The 21,192-nt window shown below is 42.7% G+C and overlaps 1 protein-coding gene across 1 annotated transcript in view; it reads right to left on the bottom strand.

Annotated features, from left to right (window-relative positions):
- The window catches only part of Hadha (hydroxyacyl-CoA dehydrogenase trifunctional multienzyme complex subunit alpha), a 41,978-nt gene that overhangs the window by 15,000 nt on the left and 5,786 nt on the right, over positions 1 to 21,192 (bottom strand). The window contains exons 4-10 of the mRNA XM_010604837.3: positions 19,789 to 19,922; positions 17,700 to 17,838; positions 16,610 to 16,729; positions 14,890 to 14,992; positions 3,890 to 4,012; positions 3,167 to 3,285; positions 1,297 to 1,353 (exon numbers count right to left, since the gene is read on the bottom strand). Of these exons, the coding sequence (XP_010603139.1) occupies positions 1,297 to 1,353; positions 3,167 to 3,285; positions 3,890 to 4,012; positions 14,890 to 14,992; positions 16,610 to 16,729; positions 17,700 to 17,838; positions 19,789 to 19,922 (795 nt within the window). The remainder of the gene's footprint in view (positions 1 to 1,296; positions 1,354 to 3,166; positions 3,286 to 3,889; positions 4,013 to 14,889; positions 14,993 to 16,609; positions 16,730 to 17,699; positions 17,839 to 19,788; positions 19,923 to 21,192) is intronic.

A 21,192-nucleotide genomic window follows, 5' to 3' on the forward strand; every position in this document is an offset into this window, starting at 1 on the left:
CAAAACCAAGGAAGGAATCCTTTCAATAAAATTGCTTTCATGGACTAACAGAATGTGAAATAAGGTTCCACAAAATGAATGCTTTAATACAGCATGTTTTATCCAATACACCTGTGATTTTCAAACTGTGGCTAAAGATCCAGCAGAGGTCATGAATCTAGTGGGCTGTGGGTACATACTGTATATATAAAAGAAGGAGAACATAGTTTCCTCTTGGTATCCACGGGAGCCTGACTGACTTCAGGACCCTGATGATACCAAAATCCACAAATGTTCAAGTCCTTTGTATAAATATATTTGCTTATCTTCCTACACATTTTAAATCAAATGCTAGAAATTTAGTTGTCACAGTGTATTGTTTAGAGAATAACAACATGAGAAAAGTCTGCACATACGCAATACAGGTATGATTTTTTTTTCCTGAAATTTTTTCTTGCTGCTGGGGTTTGAACCGGGACCTTGTACATGCTTGGGAAGCTCTCTGCAGCTGAACCACGTCCCAGCCTCTTTCCTCAAGATTTTGGGTCTTTAGCTGGATGAATCTTTGGCTGTGGGACCTGTGGCTATGGAGGGTCAACTTACATAGAAACTACCGAGTACAATGCATAGTGAGGGCAATTATTGCTTTGTCAAATGAATGCTTCAGTTTTTCTGTAAATATATATCTGGTTATGCTTTTTTAAAAGATCAGAAATGCACAATGAACAGTCTAGTACCCGGAACATTTATCTGGAATCTGTCCTGAGCGCTTCAGACCCTTTTTGTCCTATTATCCCAGTATGGAATTTTTCAGAGATTGGTTAAAACTTAAAAACAACCCAAACCAGTTAAATCTTCAGTATCACCAACTTGTTAGAAAAGTGGAAGGTGTGAGGCTGGTTCTCAAATTCCTCCGGTCTTTGTCTTTTACTGAGTATGAGACACTTTTCATTTCCTAGTTTACTAAAAAGAGGCTAGGGTTCAATATTGCACCTCTAGGCCCTAACAAGAAAAACAGTTTTTCTACCGTGGCGTTCATTTTATCACAACAGAATCAGCTCAAGTGCAGAATGAAGCTGTCCAAATGGTTCACTGTGAAAGGGTCCTAACTCCACTCCTGTTATTTCTAGTTGCAACCTCATCACAGGAAGCGAGTTCAGTAGTGTTCTCTCCTGCTCACAGACATTAATCATAACTGGAAGAAATAACTTTTACCAGGATTTGGATATCTGTCTTACTTTTTCAGCATTAAACAGAGTATTGGATCTCTGGCTTTCCTGTAATCTACCATAAAAAACTGGAAGGAAATAACCCTACCTGTGACTCAGCAAGATAACCAGCATCATTCCCTTGTTCGATTCCAGTCTTCACTGCCTAAAAAACACGGAAAACACTTGTTCATTGTTGGAATAGTGTGGTGAGATGTGCAGTAACACTGAAGAAAATGATCAGTACTGTTAGCCTACAGAGTAGGTCAATAGTCCAGATGAGAGAGAGGGAGGGAGGGAGGGAGGAGGGGAAGACTCAGGGCCTGCAGCTCTACACTGAACTTTCCATCTCTGAGGCACCGCTGCACCTAGCGTGAAACAGGTAGAAGGAGAGGGAAGACTCTTGTAGGTGACTCTTCTTGCTTTGCTCTTTCTCCAGAGATAAGCAGACCCTCAGCTTCCACTTTCAGCCCATTTCTCTCTGCACTGTCTTCCTCAGAAGTGCGATCTAGTTTATCCATTAACCATCAAATCTATGAAATTCAATTTCACACCCAGGAGAAGTGCTCTCCTAGGTGCACTGAAGTATAAAAGACAAAAACCTGAACCCAATCATAATTTACGGAAATGACAAAAAAATGTACGTTCTTAACCCTAACTTCTCTGTCTCTACTACTATTACTGTAATTTCCTGTAATATCTATACTCAGCACATCTCCACTTAATTCTTAATCCCTCTTTGGCAAGTTTCCGCTACCTCCACGCTTTTACTGTCATATCTCAGCGTCTTACACAAACCTCAAGCCTAAATTATTAAGAGTGCTGGCTAATTCACTGCTCTACTTTGTCTCTTTCCATGTTTCCCCACTACCATGGAGATGGATGTGTACAGTCTCCACAGGACAGAGTAAAATCTGTGGATTCACCACTGCCAACCTCTGAGTCCTAGCTTCGCTCTGCCTTTCTCCCCACTCACTATTCCCCACTCGTAGAAGCGGGGTCTCTCCACGCTCCTGGAGGAGCCTCATGCTTTGGAGCTTCCGTAACTGCCCCAAACTACCCCGCTCGGCCCCGCTTTCTCTTCACCCACGCTGCATTCCCTCTGGGGCTCACGTCAGATCCTGTGAGGCTCTTCCCGCTCATGCTGGCTCCCTCCTCTGTGCGCTTAGCAATTTTCCTGTCCTACTTGCCTGGCATCACTCATATGCTGCCTGTGTCTTACACAGCCGTCTGCGTGGCCGTGAGAGTCCAGCCCACCTCCCCAGCCTGGACTGTGAGACAAACACAGGCAGGGGATCGTGTTCCACATTTTCATTTCATTTTTGGTGGTGCTGGGGCTGGAACCCCAGGCTTTGCATGCGACAGGCAAGCGCTCTACTACTTAGGTACCACCCTCCGCCCATGTTTCATACTCTGTAATTTGATGTCTTCTCATAATAATTTGTTGACTGACACATTCTCTGATTTTGAGGTCTGATTATACGCTCTCTTAATCTTGGACTTTCCATACTGAAGAGTTGTACGTTTTGAAGTTTTGGCTCTGTGACCATTTTAATTATCCCCCTTGATCTTTTCCAGAACTTCTCTAAGTCATTACATGTTTTTAACAATTACAGCAATGGGGAAGTCTCTGAGGGACTTTAGGCAGTGACGATGCTTTTGACTAACAACGGAACACAGCCATCAGTTTTGTGTCAAATGCTTCTTAATGCCCAATATTTTCCTGGCTTGGTTATTCTGACATTGCTTAGGTTCCCTTCTTGTTTTCTTACTGACAGCTTTAAAACTCAATGACCAATGAGTATTCTGGCACCATTTCCCCAAATCTATCACCTTATACGAGGCAGCTTGCTATGCTCTTCCCTTATTTTAGTAAGTAGTTTAATAGCAGAATTAAGAACTTGAGTGCTGGCCTACACCCTCCAGGACGGCAGCAGAGTACTGCTCTACAGGAGGGGAGGACACCGAGGAAGACTCACATCGATTATCTTCAGAGGTGCAGGATAAAGGCCTTTGGTCTGCTTTTGTACTTTCTCTTCCACTGTTTTGTAAACCTGTTGCCTGACAAATGGGATCTTCATGGCATATGATGTCAGCTCTGGAAGGAAAACACTTTCAGATGGCTGATGGGAAAAGCCTGGCCCCTCCCATGTTAGTTTGTTCTGTAAACTCCATAAAAACACAGTAATTCTAGATATCTATTCTAATGCATGCACTCTAAATGTCATCCTATGCACTGTTTCAAACACACTTTAATTAGTGGACAGATGTTAAAGCTAGGTCTAGGTACATGTGTGTTTATTACATTATTATAGCATTCTACTTTTGTATTGAATTAATGTCTAAAATTTTCCAAAATAAAAAGTTAAAACAAAAATGATTTTTTAGACACCATGCTCAGTGCAAGTCTATAATCACAGCATCCAGGAGGGTGAAGCAAGAGGATTGCTGCAGCTTTAGGCCAGCCTGAGTTGCAGTGAGCTCAAGGCCAGTGTGGACTACCCAGCGAAACGGTGTCTCAACACCCCTACCCCACAAAGCCTGTAACTGGCTTAGCCTTAAGGACTTGATCCCAGGGCGGAGTTGTGACATCCCTTAAGGTAAACTTGGAGTATATAACACATGTACTTCTTCCTCCTTTTGAATAGCAAATGAAACTAAATGGTTAAGAAAGGAGCTCTGTTCTCTAAGGAGACACTCACTTTCTACCAACCCCTTGTCTCTCTTTGGCGTGATCTTCTTATCAGCTAGTCCTTTGGCAAACGTAACTGCAACTTCCTCCAGGTATTCAATTGTCCGTTCTTCTGGAGGTTTTACTCCTGGTCCTGTAAAAACAAATGCAGCAGAATGAATACAAGTGAGGCTTAGATCAGCCCGGTGCAGGGAAAACCCAGGCACGTGCAAGCCATAGGCTGCAGCATGGCCTTCTCCTTCCCCAGAGATGGTGGGTGGCACAGCCGTGACCGTAGGCTCTACGAGGAGAGCAGCACTGAGCAACGGCGCAAAGTGTGTTCTAAGTGGAGAAAAAGGAGCTTTTAGCCCAACTACCGCCCTGTAGGATGCAGCACGTCTCATGTGGCCAGTACTCTTGCTGCAAAACTGGGGAAAAAATGAATAAACTGTAAGATCATTTGTAAAGTCAGTGAAGACTGGGGAAGCACGAGGACGATATACACTAAAATTCCAGCATGGGAGGAGCCTAACTCAGGTTAACAGATGACTGCTGGTGGTTTTCTTTCTGAGAGTATGCGATGCTTTCGGGTGTGGGCTGAAGACTGGCTTGGCTCAAACTGAAGGGTGCCGCTGTGGGAAACTGAAACCATCAGGATTTTGGTGGTCAGGTACAACAGATCAGAAGCTGGGGGGAGCCAACTGCGAAACCAGTTTCCCCCCTAGGACTATTTTAGAGTTCCAAGGTGGCTTAGGTGGCTGATGAGACAGAAACAAACAGGCAGAGTGAATCTCAGTGTCATGACACCTGGCACTCAAAGAACTTCTCTGCAGAAAGACACGCAGCAAATATGCAGCTGGTTCCCACTCAAGGCCTGTGTCAGCATTTGACCTGCAAGGTGTAGATTAGAGCGGGGCTGGGCTGCGGGGGTGGCTGCTGCAGAGCACGTACTTGTGCACGTGAGGCTCTGGGCTTAGTCCCCAGCCAAACGCACGCACACACAAGTGAGGCCCAAATATCTAAATAACAGAATTTACAGGGCCGTGAAAACAGATACCCACCAGAGGCGCAGCCTGAAGTCTGCAAGAGTAACACCGGGTGAGGGGCTGCAGTCTACAAAGCAACCTCGGGCACTCCTGTGGTGCCCAGCAAACAAAATCCAACAGAAAAAGGAGCCTACTGCAAACAAGCAATCTCTCCTGTAAGACATCTGTCCTATTGTGAATCTGTGTGGGAAAGGAGGAAAAAGAACTCAGCCTGAAACTTCTGAGTGCCAAAGTTCGCACCATCCACAAAAGTCCTCATGCAGTGAGGCAAGGGAGCTGGGGCGTGGAGCAGATTACCGCAGAACAGGTCTGCACAGGAGGGATCTAGGGAGAGGCTCCTCCATACTTCAGCTGGATTAACAGCAGATTGTCTCTGAAGAAGAAAAGATCTGGAAATCTCAATACTTGGCATTAAAAAATATCCAGGATGAAATCACACTGAAAAGAGCTAACAGAGAGCTGCATTTTTGTGAAAGTGACATTTCTGAAAAAGAGGTGAGGGAATCAGAAAACTATTTGGAGAAGTAATTAGCCAAAGATGTTTCCAATTTTGATGAAAACAAAAGCCAATACATTCATGTAAAACAAATACTAAAAAACCTCAAACAAACCCAGGCATAAACCGTTAAAACCAAGCTAGGTATGGTGACACAGGCCTTAGTTCCAGCACTATGGGAGGCTGAGGCAGGAGAGTCACAGGTTCAACTCTAGTGTGACTGTCTCCAAAAAAGGGGGGAGCTGAGATGTAGCCCTTCCTCAAAAAAATTGCTTAAACTAGTCATAAGGGGAAAATCTGAGAGCAGGTAGGGGTTGGGAGCGGGAAGACTATATACAGAAGACAAAAGTAATAATAAATATTTTATCAGGAAATTATATAAGCCGTAATACAATGGAGACATCTGTAAAGTACCAAAAGAAGAACACTGGCACTCTAGAATTCCATACCCAGCAAAAATACTTTTGAAAAATGAAGTCGAAATAAAGACTTTGTTGGACAAATGGAAAGATTAGAGAATTAACTGCCAGGGGGCCTACACTACAGAAATGGTTATGGGAAGCTTCTTAGGTTTGAGGAAAACCAAATCAGAGGGACATCTGGATCTACACAGAGGATAGAGTCCCTGGAAATGGTAAATAAGAGGATAAATGTACAAAATACCTTTCCCAGTTTTTCTCTTTCAATAGAAACTGTCTAAAACAAAAATGTCAATATATTGAGGAATCCGTAACATGCAGGAGACAAATGTATAAGAAAAGCATAGGTAGGCAAGAGAGAAATGTTCTCCTGTAAGGTTCTACTTTACACATGAAATGAGAGATCGCTCGAAGACGACACGTCCAAGCATATACCGAAAACCCCTGAGTCGAGATGGGAGACCTTTCAGAGACTGAGTTCAACCCAAAACCAACCGATTTATTGCAAAGCGCCAACACCGCAATGACACCCAAACACTGAGGTTTTAGTTTAGAAAAAAATAATTCTACGTTAACATCTATCGTCTTAAAAGGGAAACACAAAAAACATGTGCCACAGGTTCGCCACCACTGCCCTAGAGCAATTATGAAAAGGGAAACGCAAAGTAAAAGGCCAGTAGTGAAGATTTAAAAAAAAGACTAACGCAAAGGAAAGCAGGAAGAATGGGAGAAGACCAACAAAGAAAAAACAAGGAGCACTGGCTGACGGTGAAATGCAGAACTACACGGTATACTGTCGGGGAGGCATCAAAGGCTTACGGAACTGGCCGGCAGCGCTGGTGTATCCCAGTTACACCCACCTTCACCACTCCTGGGAGAAGTCAGCTTGTGAGGGGAGGCCCAGTGCGCACAACAAGCTTCACAGCTGTGCTCTTTGTAGGTCAGAAATTACCGTGGGACCTGCTGTCACCAACCAGGATCCCTATGAACAGGGACAGCGGCATCCCCAAGTGGCAGCATGTAACTGCGACACGGAGGTGGGCATGGTTACCAGCAGGGGTAGTAGAGCCAGAGCAGTAACTGGAATAGTCTGACTGGAGGCACTTACGGCACTGGCTAGTTCATCATGGCGTTCCTAGAAAAGAAACACGGGTAGTCTACTAAATTCTCACTTGTTCTATATAAGCAGGATGAGAGAGAAAGGCGGGCGGTGGCCCTTCAATTAATTTCCAGAAACGAGCCAGTTCACATACCCAGACCTCCTGAATGAAAGGGAGGCCGAGTCCCCTTGAGGAGATTTTACTGCTTATGTTTTTCCTAGTCTTTAAAAAAGGATGCTGGTCATGTGCCTTGGGGAAAGGGAAATTCCGTAACAAGACTTTCTGGAGATTACTTTACGTTGGCTCTGAACCGATACTAACTCCAGGAGATCTAAATGTCACCGTGTTCACCAGAATAGGGGCTTTTCAAGTCACATGACTGATGGGCTTTTAGGCTCAGATCTGTCACGGGGGCCTTATGGGTCCCTGAGCTCATCCTGTGCCTATCTCCCCGGCTCCAGAATGTCTAAGTGGAACAGGCATACTCAGGACCCAGCAGTGACCCCATATTAGTTCCTTGACTTGTTGAGTAAGGACTCTTAATGATGGGAAAGGCCAAGTGAAGCCCCAGAAACTGCCTTGACCTCGGTACAGTAAAGCGGAGTATCACAATCCTAAAGGGACTTCAGAGATCAGGGCTGTCATGAAGGACTCAAGATGTACAGGAAGTGATTCCTACGCATCTCCTTTCAACTTGCCTATCCTGGTCCGTGCAGGACACAGATGGATCTTGGAGAATGACAGGGATCATCATAAACTTAATCTGGTGGTAACTGCGTGTGGTAGCCAGTTTCCTGCTTGAGCAGATTAACACATCCCCATGTTCCTGGTACTGTGTATGGTTACCAACCATACATTACTGATGGTTACTGATTGCTTTTTTCTTGATACCTGCTGGTAAAGATCACCAGAGCTTGTATTCAGCTAGCAAGGCCTGCAAAATACTTTCACTGTCTCCCCTTAGGGTGGGCGTACAACCCTCCAGCCAATATCCCAATGTAGTCCCATTCCACAGACAGCATGCTGTTCGTTACACTGATGATATTCTGCTGAATGGATCGGGTGAGCTGAAGTACCTACTATCCAGATATTTTGGTAAGATATTTGAGCAAGAAAGAGTAGGAAATAAATCCCACACAATATTCAGGGTCTTCTGCCTTAGTGGAATTTCTAGGGTCCTGTGGTGGAGGACACATCAAGGCATCCCTTTTACAGAGAAGGCTGCGCTGTTGCATCTGGCCCCCTTACTAAACTGAAAGCAGGCACCACATCTGGTGGGCTGCTCTGGTGTTCTGAGACAATGTATTGCTCCTCTGGGGTTATCACGTAACTGAAACGCTGATGGCCTGAGTGGGGCCCAGGACAGCAGAAGCAGTCCTGCCATGTGGGACACACGGTTCAAACCCACCCATGCCTGGAGGCTCCAGCAGGAGCAGAAGAGTGACCACAGGGCAAGCCGTAGGGTTTTAGAAAAAGCCCTCCCATCCTGTGTGAATAATCATTCTCTTTTTGAAAAGCAGTTTGTGGATTTCAGGGAAGCCTTAGGAGACTCAAAGCTTAACTATGGGCCATCAACTTACCAGGCCACAAAGCTTAACTATGGCCATCAGGTCACTAGGCCACAAAGCTGGTGGTGCACAGCAGCACTCCAGCACCAGCAGAGGTGGTGTAAGGGCAATGGCCTCAATGGATCTGGAAAGCACAAGTTGCAAAGGAAGTGGCAAAATGTCCCTGGCTCTTCATTTTCTCTCCCCTAGCCTGCGCCTGTGGCCTCACTGGGATTCCCTATGATCAGCTAACTGGGGAGACAAACTCTGGCCTGGTTTGTAGGCGTTCTGTGTGATATACAGGCTCCACCTGGAAGTGGACAGTGCCACATGAGTCTTCCCTGGGACAGCGCTGCAGGGCAGTGGTGAGGGATCGCCCCCCAGTGGTAAGTCTTCAAGCAGTGTACCTGGCTTTTCATTCTGCCTCGAAGGAAAAAATAGAGCTAGGAGTCTACACTGACTCATGCGACGTGACCAACAGTTTGGCTGTACAGCTAGGAATGGAGAAGGAACCTTGGTGACACGGTATTAGGGCTGAACTGTGTTCTCTCAAATGGGTAAGTTGAAGACCCAGCACCAGTATCTCAGGATGTGACTGTGTTTGGAGATGAAGCCTTTAAAGAGGTTATTACGCTAAAATGAGGCCATCAGGGTGAGTCCTACTGCAGTCTGAGTTGTGTAGGAAGACATCTGGATGCATGGAGATACCAGGATGTGTGTGAGGAGAAGACCATGTATAGACAGAGAAGGGAGCAAGGCAAAGAAAAGAAGCCTCAGAAGGAACAAAAACTGCGAACACCCGATCTTAGACTTCTGGCTTCCAACTGTGAGAAGTAAGTTCTTTGTTGTTGCTTAAACCACCTATCTGTGATATCCAGTTAGCGCAACACTAGCACAAGAAACACAAAGACACCGGGGAACAGGTAAGTGGACAGACCTCTCTGAACAGGCCCAGGCTGTGAAAATATCACGGCCTACGGGAATACTCACCTGAGGGTGATTTCAACTATCAAGCAACAGGCCGGTCGGTCAGTTCTATGGATATGAGTCTGTGTCTTTCCCCAGTCATTTGTGTCTTTGTGTTATAAACAAAGTGGCCATGTGAGGGCAGGGCTACAGGTTACTCATGAGCTTAGCAGCACGACCTCACTGTCGCCATGGCCAGTGCTCAATCAGCCAGCAGCAGAGCCAACACCCTCACACGGAGACTTCGCATGGTGATCCCTCAGCTTCTTTGGTGGCAAGCTCATTACAGTGCCCACTTCTGTCACAGAAAGGGCACCGGAACGGAGTGGAAGAGACACTGGAGATCTGCCTTTTTGGCAGGCAATGCTTCTAACAAAAGCACCATGTGTGGACTTACAGAACTTTTACCCTCCATTGTGGTGTCCCACACAACACTGCTTTCAATAAAGAAACTCACTTCCTAGTAACCCAGGAGCAGCAATGGAGGCTTTGCTCAGGACAACCTGTGCCCCCACCATCATGAAGAGCTGGCTTAACAGGACGGTGGCACGCACTTTTGTTTGTCTGGTTTTTTGTTATTTTGTTTTGTTTTTTGGATACAGGGGATTGAACTCTGGTCCTTGCACTTGTGAGGCAGGTGGTGGAACCACTAAGCCAAATCCCTGGTCCTGGTTTTGGTTTTTTGAGACAAGGTCTCAAGATGTAGTTGAGAAGGCACGCACTTTTGAAGACTCGGTCACAGTGCTAGCTAAGTGGTAATGTTTTGCAGGGCTAGCTCAAGGCCTTCCAGAACTCTGTATTTAAATCTGCTTCTAATACACAGGATTTATGGGTCCAGGACCCTGTACTAGAATGCCCCACGATTAGTCAATGGAAATCTACAACAATCCACTCCACACAGGACTGCTAGTGGCCTAGACCCTTAAGCAAGGTCAGTTTCCCCACTGGGCAAAGAATCATAACCCCGAGGTACTTCCTGAGGGCAAAGTGAGTAAGACAAGGGTAGGAGAGACACGCCCCCCACAACACACCTGGTGTGCAGCCAACACCTCATGGTCCCTAAGGGGAGCAGTCAAGACTTCCGGTCTCCTGAACTGGCTGTGCTCTCACACACATTCCACTCCTAGCCTAGACACCTTCACTCCTGTGGCCAAAGGCGAGGGCCTCCTCACTGAGGAGGAAGAGCCTGCAAGACGCTCTCCCCACTCCCTACCCACTCTTCCCCTAACGTCCAGAAAGCCACAGGAGGCTTTGGTGCAGGGCTTCCTCCACAGTGGGATGACTTCCACTTCTACTGTAAGCCACCCGAGCCCTACCCCACGAGGGAAATGGAACAAGGAGGAGTTGGGACTTTGTTCAAGGTTAGCCTTCTGCACAAAAAGTACTGTAATTATTTTTTTCTTTTCTTCTAGTATTGCGGATTGAATCCAAGGCTTTTGCACCGAGCTACATTCCCAGCCCTTTTTACTTTGTATTTGGATACAGGGTCTCACTAAGTCACTAAGTTACTACACTTGATCTTAGCCAAAAGGCTGAGAAGTGATTACTAAGCCACTAAGTAGCCCAGGCTGGGTTTGAACTTCTGGCCTCAGCCACTCAGAGAGCTGGGGTTATAAGCATGTGCCACAATCCTGAGTGAAGTGATTACCATTGGAACCTTCAGTTATTTCCATTCTGGCTTGTTGCTTTAATTGGCAACTCTGACACTTGGCAGCTCAGCCCTCTGTCTAGATCAGCTGAGCACTACCCAGAAATACTGACTGTAATGGCCGTATTATTGTGTTATGAATGTTTGTAATTAACCAAATATTGTGTTTTCTTCTTGATCTCCTTATCACCTAAGACACATTAACAGGTAACTACTATCACAGCATTTACATTACAGAATATTACAGAAGAGTGAATTTCGCACAAAGACCTTGAGATTTGTGTTATTTTGATCATATTCAGGACAGTTGCATTATGTTAAGTGAAGATAAGACAGATTGTTACTGCCTGTCTGGGGGTTAAGTGTGGTTTAAGGAGATGTGCTTGGATGTCAGGCTGAAAGTAGGGGACTGTGTTAGTCTTTGGATGCATCAGCTTGGCTAGATTATGATCCCTAGTTGTTTGTTAATCTAGGCTTTGCTATGAAGATATTTTACAAATGTGATTAAAAGTCATAATCAGCTAGTAAATCATCAATATTGGAAATGAAAGAGAAGACATCATTATAGAATATAAAAAATATTAAAGTAAGATGGGAGTGGTGGCACAAACACTCTATGATCCTAGCACTGTGGGAGGCTGAGGCAGGAGGATTATAAATTTGAGCCCAGCCTGGGCAACTGAGCTAGATTTTGTCTCAGAAAATAAAATACAGGAATCAGCTGTACATGACGGTGCATGGGAGAGAAAAGGGAGCCTCTCACAGTGGTCTCAACAGATGCAGAAAAGGCAAAACTTAGCACACATTCTAAACAAATTATAAAAACAGAACTTCTTCAATGAGATAAAGGGCATATACGAAAAACCTGCAGCTAACAATGCACTTAATGGTGATGTTTCCACCTAAAACTGGGAACAAGTTAGTATCTGCTTTCACCATTTCTACCTAATATTGTAAGAAGGACTTAGCCACTGCAGTAGGTCAAGAAACACATGACATCAGATTGGAAAGTAAGAAGACAAACTACGTATAGGCAACATGTAGAAAATCCTTAGGGATGTACAAAAAACTCACAAACAACAAAAAAAACCCCAAATCAAAGCAAACTTAATAAATGAGTTTTGCAAAATAATAGGATATGAGATCTATGTCCAAAAATCAACTGCATTTCTATATTAATGAGAATTGAAAGTAAAAATTGCTTAATGGGTGGGAGGTATAACTCAGTGGGAGAACAGCATTTAGGAAGCCCTAGGTCCAATCTCCAGTGTTACAAGCGACAACAAAACCTGTACAAAATGATTTAAAAAGATCAAATATCTAGGCATAAATGTAAAAACCACTTTCAAAGCTAGGTGTGGCAGCATAAGCCTATAATCCAGCACTTGGGAGGCTGAAGCAGGAGGATCATCATGAGTCTGAGGCCAGCCTGGGCTGCATGGTGAGATCCTGCCTCAAAAAAAACAAACAACAAAAAAACAACAAAAAAAACCCCTCAAAGCGAAACAAACCAAAAACATGTTCAATAGCTGTTCATCAGCTGGGCATGGTGGTACATGCCTGTAATCCCAGCACTCAGGAGGCTGAGGTAGAAGGAATACCTCGAGCTTGAGGCCAGCCTAAACTACATAGTGAGATCATCTCAACAAACAAAGTTGTTCATCTAGAGGTATAAAACAATGCTGAAAAATGCAAGACTTCAATAAAGAGAGATGACTCTGGTGAAATGACTTTTAAAGATGTCAATTCTTCCTAAATTTATAAACTGTTTTAATGCAATTCTAATCAAAGACCTAACACATAGTTTTGGAGATACAGACAAGATGATTATAAAATTTGTATGCAAACACAAAGAAACTATTACGTGCAAAATAATTGTGAAAGAAGAAAATCAAGTTTCAGGTCTTATAATGCCTAATTTCACAATTTACTATAAAAATGCAATAATCAAGACAATGTAATAGTGGCTAGGAAATCCAGACTATTGACCCAAACACATAGGGTCAACTGATTTTTTTTCCCAGTACCAGGGATAGAACTCAGGACCTTGCACTTACCAGGCAGGTGCGGTACCACAGGAGCTACATCCCAGGCCTTGGGTCAACTGATGTTTGACCAAAGTGTCAAGGTAATTCACTGAGGAAAGAATCATCTTCTCAGCAAATGGTACCAGAACATTTGGATATTCACATGCAAAAAGAAACAAAATCCCCTTAACCTGACTTCACACCACATACAAATATGAACTTGAAACAGAGAGAAGACCAAAATGTAAGAGTCAAAACTAGAAAACTTCCAGAAGAAAATCTAGGAGAAAATCGCTGTGATCTTGAGTTAGAGAAAATCGCTGCATATCACACATTTGATAAAGAACTTGTATCCTGATATATAAACAACTGTGAAACCTTGGTAATAAGAAAAACTCAAGCAAGATACACATGAAAGATACTCAATATGACTACAAAATGTGATGTGACAATGAAGTATTACAATACTAACAGAATGTCTAAAACTAAAAAGAATGGCCAGCTGGGTACAGTGGCACATGCCTGTAATCCTAGAACTTGGGGAGGCTGAGGCAATTTAGTGAGACATTGTCAATTAAAATAAAATAAAATAAAGTCAAGCCAGGTCAAAGAAAGTCAAATAAAATAAAATAAAATTGGGTGGAGATGTAGCTTAGTGCTAGGGAGCCCGTGGGTTTGATCCCCAGTACCATAGAAGAGACTAACCACGTAAAGTGGACGGAAATTAGGATGCTTATACGCTGCTATACACATGTGGCTTATCTGCTGGTGAGAATGCAAACTGATCTAACCACAGTGGGAATATAGTCTGACAGTTTCTTAAGAGCTGGACACATGGGTCATATGGGCCAGAGTCTACTCTTCAGGATTTACCCATAGAAATGAAACACACATCCACGTAAAGACTCGCGGACCCATGTTCATAGCAGCTTTATTGAGAACAGGCCCAAATAGGAAAGCACTCAACTGTCCATCACTCAGGGAACAGACGAGCACAATGCGGTGCACAGTGAGTGCTACACGATCATTAGGGACTCAGTGATCATTAGGAACGCTCTGCTGATGTACGCAACAGGACGGATGCATTTCAAAGGCATTATGCTAAGTGGAAGACACAAAAAACCCTGTACTAGCAATGGCCTACTTTTGACTGTGGTGTGGACATAGCTACTTAGAGTTGTCAAAATTCAAACTGTACATTAACATTTGTAAAATTATTATGAAAATAATATTTCAATGCTGAGTTTTAAAGAATATAAGAAGCTGACAAAGATGTATTCAGAGTAGTGGTTTCTATTTCTAGTGGAAATTGTACAGGGGAAGCAACAAATAAGTGGGTGTCAACTACTGTTAATATTCTCAGGATGGTTGTTGCTTACATATTTACTATGTTATAAAAATATGAAAAACTGGCGGAGGGTTTGAATAGATAACCACCCACACAGGTAACAGAAGAATAAAAAAAGACTCGATTGAGTTCTGCACTCCTGATGTCCAAGTTACAAAGTTAAACAGAAACCGGTACAATGTTGAAAATGATTCAGTAACTTCACTCCTCAAAATCTAGGCTTGTTTCTTAAGAGTTTGACTTTCACTTTAACCAATATTTAGGACATTAACGCTTTTTAAAAAATAATTTATTTTTTGGTAGCAGGGATCAAACTCGGGTCCTTGTGCTTGTGAGGCAGGCAGCGGCACCAATGAGCTAAATCCCCAGCCCTAGGATATTAACTTTCAGAAAACAAGTGACAAAGCCCTGCTTTGAGATGTGCTAACACTCACCCAGGGGTTCCACCAGTTGGTCGACCAGTCCCATTTTCTTTGCTTTGTCTGCATGGATGTTTCTACCAGTCAGCATCATGTCAAAGGCGGCAGGTATACCCACCTAGCATCCAGGGAGAGTCAGAATGTGGGGGGGGATTGACGATTAGAGCTAGAAATCCTTAAGTTAGCAATTATTAAACTAAAAAAAACTCAAACCAGATTTTCATGCCATATAGCATTATTAAATTTTATATACCGATACATTTTTAGTTTTAGGATTAACTCCAGCTGAAGCAAAAATATCATTATCACTTCTTTATTTTGAGACTGGGTCTTGCTCTGTATAGTTCAGGCTATCCTTGAGTGCACCATGTATCCTGGGCTGGCCTTGAACTCACAGCGATCCTCCTGCCTCAATCTGCTGAGTGCTGGGATTACAGTGTGCACCACCATGCCCAGTTTCACTCTCTCTTTCAGTTCGGAAAGTAGGATTTCTGTATTATGGAATTGATAAGGTGGAGAATTAATTTCATGTTTCCCAAAATTGTGCATTTGTGTCATTCTGAGTTATCATTTATAAAATATTTAAAAATTCCTATACTGAAACTATAGTGTGGACCCTGACAAACCTAACAGGTTTGACAGTCCTGAGGAAGAATTGTTAAGATCAAAATAGAACTTGGCTAGGGCTTTTTATGTGGGATACTAGAAAAGTGACTATTAGGATAGGGGATGGCGGTGCATGCCTGTAATCCCAGCTACTTGGGAGGATGAAGCAGGAGGATCTTAAGTTTGAGGCCAGCCTGGACAGTTTTAGAGATCCTATCCTGAAATACTGTTTTTCAAAAAAACGGCTGGGGATGTAGCTCAGCGACAGAGAACCTGCCTAGCATTCCCAAGCCTCTGGGTTCAATCTCCATGTCTGGGGGGAAAAGTAAAGAAACTGCTGGCAACATTCAAGTAACAATTATAGTTAAAAAAAAAAAAAGAAGCAAAAAGAAACTCAGCAAATATTGTCTATACACATATGTATTTATTCATGGTCTCAATAAATCCTCCTGACAGTCCTATGAAGGGATATACATTATTTATTATTTTAAAACTAATATCATTAATCTTCCTTTTTTTTTCTGTGCTCGGTTTATATTAACTTCTCTGCAAAGAGCATTTCTGCTGAGTCTTGTTTTCTGTTGGGGATCTCGAGTGCCATAAGGTAGTGAGCTCAGTGGGCCCTCCGGATGGACATTAAGACTGCTCTGTAGTTTTCCATTTCTGACTCTCCTTTTCCTCTCCTTCAAGTTGCAAAAGCCTAATGGGCCTCTTTTTATCCTACAGGCTACAGCAAGGAGATGATCTCAGTCAGAGAAAAAGAGAAGAGGTCTGTTGCATATCCATCACGACATTCGGACCCACACTTCTGAGAAACTAAGATGGTACAGTGCAGAGAAGAAACAGATTAAACCTAAAGCTCCAGAAAAGCAAGACAGGTATATTTTATTTATCTCCACCCTTCTTCAGAGATTAACAAAGGATCCTGTGAAATTTAATAAGTAGGCCTCAGGAATAAGTATGTGTCACTGATCCTACACACTCATATTTTATTTGGTTTCCAAAGTCTACAGTGAATGTCTATGATGTGTTTCATACAACAGGAAATAGATCTAAGGGACTACTATGTGTCAGGGTCCTAAGTTCATGGAGTGGTGGGGTGAGATGGAGAGAAGGCATCTTTACTCACCATTTTGGGCAGCCTTTGGGTGCCTCCTGCTCCCGGTAAGATCCCCAGCAAGACTTCAGGGACACCTAATACTGTTTTTCTGTCCTTTGTTGCTATTCTGTATTGGCATGAAATGGCAAGCTTCAAACAAATCAAAGAAAATGAGAACTTTAGGAAATAAAACTTCATAAGATCTTAGGATCTGTGAGTGTCTAAAGATTGTTTACTCCACAGAAATGTGCCCATAGAATAAATTGGCTTCTTATGCTAGTACTTGGTGCTTTTTACAGTTTACCCTTTCAGCCTTTCTAAAAGCACTCTCCTCCTATTTTATTAATCTTTTTGGATTGCAGGTCTTCTTTAAAGATCCGCTGAAGGCCATGGACTCTCTCAATAGACCAATGAACACATAATCTGATATGGACTTGAGTAAAGAAACTGAGTCCTACAGAGAGCTTTCTCGCCAATCAAGCAGGTCTGCTTTGCAGCTTCCTAACAGGCGCTGCTTCCCTCTGCTTTGCTCACACTACCATATGCATACGCTTTTCAACCATTTTCTGGTTAAGCAATTGTGTCCTACTTTTAGGATCAGGTCCAGGCTTCCTTCATTAGCATAAGCGAGTGTCCAGCACAGAGCCCAGCATGAGCTTCACGCTCAATAAGTTATTTGTTTTCCTCTCCTTTTCTACATGTGCTGGTCTAGTAAGAATCTCTTCTCTGCGATTTTATTATTTACATCTTTACTAGTCATAAGAAACTCAAACATATACTGTATCATACTTCGCAAGACTCAACCAGACTTAACATGAAAATGGATCCCACTTCTGGATCTTTGCCCTGAAAACCCAAACCAGGCCTTTAGAACTGGACCACAGAGATCCAGTTCAAACCTTCTCCACTGATAAATGAAAATATCATATCTTGGTATACGTGTTGTCACTTGCTCTATCACACAGGTTAAAGATTAAAACCTACTCAGAAGTTTGATAACAACAAAGAAATCTGATTCTCCTCTGGAAACACTGCCATGCGTGACAGAAGCCTGTGGGCTTGGCTAGCAAACCCCACCCCCGAGCTGGACGGTGACCGAATGGCCGGAACACGTCTGTACCTCAAGTCCTCCTCCCAAACAGGATCCACTGATGGCAGCTACAATAGGCTTTGTAGACTTTTCAAGTTTTTCAAAGATCCTCTGTCCTTCTTGTGATACTCTGGTTGCTTCTTGAGAGGTTTTACACGCTGCTAACATGCTGGAATAGCCACAAAAGTGGGGCAGCGAGAAGGGGAAAGATGAAACTACTGTCTACATCCTTCAATATTTTGTCCACTATACACTCACGCCATGCTATACCTGCTTGGTTATGAGTCTTCAAGTATAAAATGAAAATGAAAGATGCTGTATAATTTATTTTTGCTTCTACAACAAATCATTTGATTATAAAGCTCTGTGCATAGGAACATTATCTGCCAAATATTTACACTATCAGATTAAACTGCAATCAAAATGACAGCCAAAAGAAAGAGCTCCCAAGTCGTCTAGAGGATCTCTAAACTGTTCTTAATGATTAAAAAAACAAAGGTCTAGCACAGTAACATTGTACTCCACATTCTGTTTCATTTGCTACTTTGTTTCCAAACACATGTATGATGAAGATTTTGTCCTGTGATGGTAGATAACTACTGTTTTTTCTGTGGTCTATACCCTGGGAGCTGCTCAGCTGGCCTTACAGGAGCTATGCCGTTTTGCCAGGTACATCAGTTTCTTGTTAGGCTCAAAAAATTGAGCTAGAAATAACTGAGCTGCAGATAATTTTGCCTTTTCTCTCCTCCTCTTTTATTACCGGGAGTCAAACTCAGGATTTTGCATTTGCCAGGCAGATGCAGTGCAACTGAGCTACATTCCCATCCCTAATTTTGCTTTTTCTAAAAAATAAACATTAAACAGAACATTTATAAGCTCTAACTACTATACATACACAAGAAAAGGGTACATGTTGTGAAGCATAGTTTAAAAATACACAGACACCTTAAATTCAAATCACTAACCTACAATCCTGGCTACCATTGTTTAAAATACAAACAATGTTATACTACATACCCGTATTTTGACAGAATTAACTGTTAATGTAACCCATGAAAGTAACAATTAAATACATTTCCCTTTCTTATGCACACTTAAAAATTATAAACAAATTATATAATCATACATTTCACATTTAAAAAGGAGAAAAAATGCTGGCTACACCTGTAAAGTTTTATTTGATAAGCTCAAGGCCTACCATCTACTTCATCTCCCTTGAAGCAATCTTCTTCAGATTTGCAGTATATCAGATCAACTCTAAACTTGTATCCAGAGATAATACAAAGAATTATTTTATGTATGGTTTAAAGACATTTATATAAACTATCTACAACTTGCTTTTGGAAAATTTAGTATTATAAGTCAGGTGTGGTGGTGCACGCCTGTAATCCCAGCATCCTAGAAGGCTGAGGCAGGAGGATCTCAAGTCTGAGACCAGCCTGGGCCAGCTTGACAACGTGGGGAGATCCTATCTCAAAATAAAAAATAAAAAGGGCAGGATATGCAGCTCAGTGCAAAGGACCTGGGTTCAGTCCTTGCTACTGAGAAATAAACAGACCCACAAACCAAACCAGAACACCCCCCTAAAAATAAAAAATACCGCTCAACCTTATGTGACTGAGTTCTAACATTATGTTGTCGATCTAATGAATTCCTTTTAACTATTTTTTAGTATCTCAAATATTTCCCCACAGACTTATAGTTAACTCATTTCAAATTCTTCACTATTTTACACTGCACACAACCAAACGCCCTTGAGCGCCGGTCCTCATGAAGAAAGGGTGCGGTTTCCTCGGCACACACAGCTGGCAGAGGATGCATCACTGTTCACAGGCGCTGCTTCCCGCTGCGCTAAATGCCACCAGAGTGCTCTCCAAAGTGGCTACACCAAATGGCACGCCAGTAGTGGTACATTAACCAACCTGTTCCTCCAAGTCCTTGTTACCATGTATTTTCAAACTTTTAAATGTTTGTGGGTCTGATGGGCAAAAAGAGGCACTGCGCCTTTAATCAGCCTATTTTTTTAAACAGTCATGAAAATCACTTAAAAACACTTTCAAAGAATTTACTTCCACCTCCTTTCCCTAGGCCTTCTTAGGCTTCGAATTTTGTGACTCACTTGATATCAGCTCCTGCAATGAAGCAGCCTGGCTTTGACGAGATGAGGACGGCACTTCGGATCTGATCATTAGCCCAGATTTCACTCATTACTTCTATGAACTCTGATTGTACTTCTTTATTCAGTGTATTTACCTGTCAAAGGGAAACAGAAAAATCTAAGGGTTTCCATTATCAAGTGCATACAATCACCATCGAATGCTGTTTTGATTATGGGAAATGCAAGAAAAAAGCAAGACAGAGAAGCAAAAACAAAAACAAAAACCTCCCTCAAACCCAGTAGTCTTCTGTTCAAGCAGCTTTGGCCAACTATCAGCATTCCCTCTCCTTAAAAGTAGTCTACACAAAGGGAGAACTTGAGGTCATTCTCCTAAGTGTTTGAACACATGCAGGCTGTACGTTTATATGCATTTACTGCCATAGAAAAGTCTGTGTAATGTTAATGAAAAAAAAAAGAAGTAAAAATTAGACATACAGACTGGGCACAACAGTTCACGCTTGTTGTTATGGCTGTCTCTAGATGTCCCCCCAAAGCCTCACGCAGTCACAGGTGGGGTTTTTCAGAGGCAGTTGGATCTAGAATGTGTGACTGACTCATGGTGCAATGCCAGGATTAAGGGTGAGTGATCCTTGCCCTGAGGGTGGTAGCCTGGAGACAGTACGAGGGACCCAAAGAGGCTTGCTGCTAGTTACCTGTAGTCAGCTGCTTGCTTGGTTTGGCTGCCTTCTGCCTGCCATACACTGTTTCTCCTCTGTGACGCCCTCTGCCATGTGCCACCCTGCCTTGGAGCCAGCTGCTTATGGACTGAGACCCCTAAAAACTGTAACCTAAATAAACCTTTCCTCCTTTAACTTCGGGTATTTTGTCTCAGTAACGAGAAAAGTAACTAATACACCTGTAATCCTAGCTACTCAGAAAGCTGGGACAGGAGGATCACCAAGGTTGAGGCCAGGCCGGGCATCTTAGTGAGACCCTATCTTGAAATTAAAAAAAAAAAAAGGCTGAGATATATCTTAGTGGTAGAGCACCTGTGGGTTTGATCCTTAGTACTGCAATAAATAAATAGGAAAGACAATATGATCTTATCTTGGTAAATATTATTTGTTGAAACTGAAATAAATGTGGTTGCCTTTGGGTTTGGGTTAGGAATCATTACTCTTCTTAATTTTTTGTTTTAAAATTTTGTCCCATTGACATGTATTATTTCTGTGTTCAGTTCAATTGAGAAAATTCTGAAAAATACCTTTAAGCTTGAATCACTCTGGTCACTCTGGCTGCCAAGATTTATTCTGGTGATCTAGATCTACTCTGTTTTCAACTTGTGATAATTGCCAATTTCTTCATTCTAGGTCCTGCTATTTCATATAGGTCTCCGATTACAAATTCTTTTTTTTTTTTTTTTTT

The sequence above is a fragment of the Fukomys damarensis genome, unplaced genomic scaffold (assembly GCF_012274545.1).
Source record: "Fukomys damarensis isolate Sample0158 unplaced genomic scaffold, DMR_v1.0_HiC HiC_scaffold_2, whole genome shotgun sequence".
NCBI classification, from domain to species: domain Eukaryota; kingdom Metazoa; phylum Chordata; class Mammalia; order Rodentia; family Bathyergidae; genus Fukomys; species Fukomys damarensis.